General features: G+C 65.1%; 1 protein-coding gene across 2 annotated transcripts in view; it reads right to left on the bottom strand.

Annotated features, from left to right (window-relative positions):
* CNKSR1 (connector enhancer of kinase suppressor of Ras 1) overlaps positions 1 to 4,073 on the bottom strand; it is a gene marked incomplete at its 5' end in the record, with an annotated part of 9,107 nt that overhangs the window by 1,630 nt on the left and 3,404 nt on the right. The window contains 13 exon segments of one of the 2 annotated variants that reach the window (XM_014591992.2): positions 238 to 299; positions 421 to 494; positions 739 to 810; positions 923 to 996; positions 1,284 to 1,456; positions 2,088 to 2,118; positions 2,194 to 2,300; positions 2,395 to 2,495; positions 2,566 to 2,636; positions 2,718 to 2,819; positions 3,118 to 3,186; positions 3,292 to 3,351; positions 3,927 to 4,031. In XM_014591992.2, coding sequence (XP_014447478.1) covers positions 238 to 299; positions 421 to 494; positions 739 to 810; positions 923 to 996; positions 1,284 to 1,456; positions 2,088 to 2,118; positions 2,194 to 2,300; positions 2,395 to 2,495; positions 2,566 to 2,636; positions 2,718 to 2,819; positions 3,118 to 3,186; positions 3,292 to 3,351; positions 3,927 to 4,031 — 1,101 coding nt within the window. 2 annotated transcript variants of the gene reach the window in all.

The following is a 4,073-nucleotide window of genomic DNA, read 5'->3' as shown; positions in this document are numbered from 1 at the left end:
GGGGGCCATCAATAGGTCCGCCCTGCACCCCCCACCTTTCGCCCCCACAGCGACACTCGCCATCCGACGTGCACACCCCGCCTCTCACCCCGCAGTGCACTCGCCCTCCGACCTGCACACCCCGCCTCTCACCCCCACAGCACACTCGCCATCCGACGTGCACACCCCGCCTCTCACCCCGCAGTGCACTCGCCCTCCGACCTGCACACCCCGCCTCTCACCCCGCAGCGCACTCACCGAGGCTGAGCGGGACCCAGCCTCATCATCAGGGTCCTCTGCTTCCGTCTCGCTGTAGCAGTCTGGGGAGGGGAGAGGAGGGAACCACAGGATTGGGGAGACCAGGGCATGGCCAGGACAGGGAGTCTGCAGCCTCCACCCAGGTGAGAGTCAGGTCCCTCCCCCCAGCCTGCTGGGACCCACCTTCCTCTCGGGGCGGGAGGGCCCGGCCTGGGGACTGGTACTTGGAGATGCAGGTGATGAGATGGCGGACCCACCTGTGGAGGCCAGACAGGTCTCAGAGAGCCCAGCATCTGGGCCCTGTCCAGTCGCCAAGGCCTTCCCAGGGGGCCTTCCACCGGGCTCGCCCTCATTAGCCCTCAGAGCAGCTCTGAGAGTTGAGACCTCCCACTCTCCCATCTTCCAGACGAGGAGACTGAGGCCCGGGGAAGGAAACACCTCCCCCAGCCACAGTGAGGCGGGGTCCCCTTGAGTCTGGGCTGGCAGGGCTGGGGTACTCACACGCTCAGATCCGTCAGGGTGTCGGCAGCAAAGACGAAGGGCTTGTACAGCTCATGGGTGAGCTGGAACACGCTACGGGGAGCCAGCGCCCAGCGCCCAGTGAGGCCTGGGAGGGACCCGCGCCGGCCAGGCCCCTGCCTCCCTGCCTCCCTGCCTCCCCTCCCCGTGTGCCCCAGGACTTAACTATTTTTTCTTGGGATCGTGCCCACTTTCCAGGCTATAGTTGGAGACGTTGATGAGGCCCGCCGCCTTCTCGTCCTGAGGGGTCACACAGGGTCAGCTCGGAGCCTCAGGGCTCCTCACCTAGACTTTCTAACTGCCTGTTTCTGGGGCTCAGGGCGAGAATCCGGGGTGGCCAAGGTATGTTGCTGGAAGAGCCCCCAGCGACAGCCCAGAAAGCTGGTTAGGAATGAATATCCCTGTTCCCCGGATGGGAAGGCTGGGCCCGGGGAGGCGTGGGTTCTCCCTGGAGCACCCTGGGTGGACGAGGGACGAGCGAGGTGGTGCCGGTGGCTCACTGCTTACCTGTGTGTGCGGGGTCTCACCTGAGGCTGGCTGTACCAGTAGAGCGTGTGTCCCTTGAGCACAAACCAGCAGCGGCGCCAGCGTGGGCCCATGAAGCCACCGGGTGCCTTGCGTAGCAGGAGCCAGCCGTCACAGTCCGGGCGGCCCAGCTGCCGGCACGACACCCGCCGGCGGCTTAGCCGAGTGGCCAGGCCTGCAGGGGCAGGGCAGGGCCATGGTGGGGAGCTGGCGTGGCATCCCAGCTCCCAGCCTGCTGCCCTGTGCCACGGGCCTCCCCGACGGTGTGACGGAGCCCACCCCTGTGCTCGGGAGGCGACACAGGGACACTCCAAGGCAGGGGTGCCGTCTCCTTTCAGAGGCGAGGAAAGCAGAGGTTAAGCCATTGCTACCCGAGCTGGGGAGCCATTGCTGGGAGCCCAGGTCTGCTGACCCCAGACACGGCTCCAGGAAAGGCTGTGGGGGCGAGTGTGTGGGTGGCCTTGACCCTGTGAAAATTTCCTTCCATTTTTTTTTAAGAGAAACTTTTGCTATAGGATGTGTGCACTCGCCAGAGAGAGAGAGACAGAAAGCCAGAAATCACCCCCAGCGGGGGTGTGTGTGTGTGTGTGACCATGCCACAATCCCTTCTTCTCTATTCTCCTTGGGATTTTGGGCACACATGCACACGCGCCCAGCGTGCGTTTTAAGCCAGTGGGTGCAGGACTCGAACCGCGGTAGACAACATGGGAGTCCAGCGACATAACCATTATGCTAACTGCTGGTCCCTGTGCTGTAAAGATTTCTAAGAGCCTGTCATGTGGGGACCCCCCAGGTGCATCTCATACCTTTTGATTTCCTCCGCCCGAGGACAGGACTCTGGAGGGGCAGTGGGAGAGTTAGAGCAGGGTGTAGGCCCAGGGCCCGCACTGTCCCTGCTGCTCCCGAGCCCACCTTCTCAGGGTGTCCCAGGGGCTCTGGAGTCTCTGCGGTGCCCGCTGAGAGTGTGGCTGGAGGTGCAGGGGGGCTGGGCAGGGGCCCTGGGCCAAGGGAGGTGGAGTCTGTCATGGAGGGAGGAGAGAGACAAGGTCCGTGAGCCCAGGCTCAGGTCCCTGGGGGCAGGGGTGGTGTTGAGGGTCAAGCCCGGGCACCCACCTGCTGGTGCAGCTTTGAAACCACCTGTCCAGGCAGGGCTGGGCCCGGCACTGCTCGGCTTTGAAGTCTGGTCAAAAGCAAAGACGTCTTCAGATGGGGTCCTGGGGAGGGCAGCAAGAGGTGAGACGTGCCCACGGTCCCCAAGGACACACCCCGGGCAGACTCTGTTACCTCGGAGACAGCAGGGTTGGAGACTGCGAGGGACTCCTCAGGGCTGGGGAGTCGAGGGCCCGAGGGGGCGTCTGGGGAGTGAGGAGACACAGGGTGACGGAGCTGGTGACGGGGTCCGAGGGTGGGGACCAGGGCCTGGGCGGGGGCGGCACCTGTGGGGGTGTCTCAGGCACTGGGATCTTCTTCAGCACCACGCTGGCCCCGGCGGGCTCCCGCAATAGCTCCTGCAGCACGTTCTTATGGGGCCAGCCCACCTGGGGGACAGGAGGGGCACCCGGGCTGGCGTGAGCCGGGCAGCAGGCTCTGAGGCCACCTACGCATGCCCCCAGACTCAGCCCTCCTGCTTCTTCCCCACCTGGTGCCTCCTCCAAGGAGCCTCCAGGAGCCCCTCCTCCATGGCTCTGCGGAGGCTGCCACCACCTGTGTGGCCACCTGGCTGGCCGTCCTGGCGAAGGCAGCTCCCACACCCTGGCCTCAAGGGGCAGGACCCTCGGTTGCCCTTTCTGCCCACAAGCCCTGGGTGGTCCCCAGAACCCCCTTCACCTCACTCACCACCACCTGCTCGTTGATCTGGACAACCTCGTCTCCGGGCTGGATCTGCAGGTGGGAGTTGGCAGGGACCTGGAAGGAAGACGGGCCAGAGGCTGAGCTGTGCTGGGTCTGAAGCTGGCAGGGCTGGCAGGCAAGAGGGCCTGAGGGGCGTCTAGGAAAGGCGTGGGCTGTCACCTGGGTGCGCACCCGCGACACGAAGTGCAGACAGCTGCTGGTGCTCTGGATGTCCAGGTCCTAAGGGCAGAGCCAACAGTCAGCAGAGGCAGGGGCAGCAGGCCACTGGGCACAAGGTCCCAAAGGTGGGCAGGACTTAGGGGGAGCTGGCCCCGGGTTGGCACTGCTCCCGCTGCTGTGGCCTCTGGGCCTCTGTCTCCTCCTCTGATAAGGGCCAGAGGGAAGTGGAGTCGCCAAGTTCTGAGGCACCCTCCTGCAGGGACAGGCAGAGGTGGGGCCAGAGGGGAGAGGCTGGGGCTCTGGCTTTGCCACCGGTGGAAGGCTAAAGCAGAAAAGTTCATGTCCCCTAACCTGAGCCCCGGCCGAGAGAGGGCTGGGGCTCTGGTTTTGCCACCGGTGGAAGGCTAGAGCAGAAGTTCATGTCCCCTAACCTGAGCCCCGGCCGGGGCTGGAATATACAGCCTGAGAATCACCTGAGTAGCCCCTCGGATTGGGAAAGCGCCCGTCAGTCCCCAGATCGGTCGTGACACCCGTACAACCTCAGCCGTGGCAGCACAACCTCGGTACACTTAGTGCACCTCGGCTGTGGCGGCTCAGGGCTGCAAGGAGTCAGAAGAGAGTGGAGGTGGGCTCACCCGGGGGCGGTCCAGAGGCACCCGCTCCAGCACGGCCCTCTGCAGCAGCAGCTCCTCTGGGCTGCAGTCCAGGATGCTGTGGCAGATCCCAGCCACGTGGTGGCACTGCGGGAGGGGCAGGCCGTGTAGGCCGGTCCAGCCCCCCCC

The sequence above is a fragment of the Tupaia chinensis genome, unplaced genomic scaffold (genome assembly GCF_000334495.1).
Source record: "Tupaia chinensis unplaced genomic scaffold, TupChi_1.0 Scaffold000628_1, whole genome shotgun sequence".
In the NCBI taxonomy this organism is placed as follows: Eukaryota; Metazoa; Chordata; class Mammalia; order Scandentia; family Tupaiidae; genus Tupaia; species Tupaia belangeri.
Note: the sequence above shows the minus strand (reverse complement) of the source record. Positions and strands in the feature narration are given on the sequence as shown.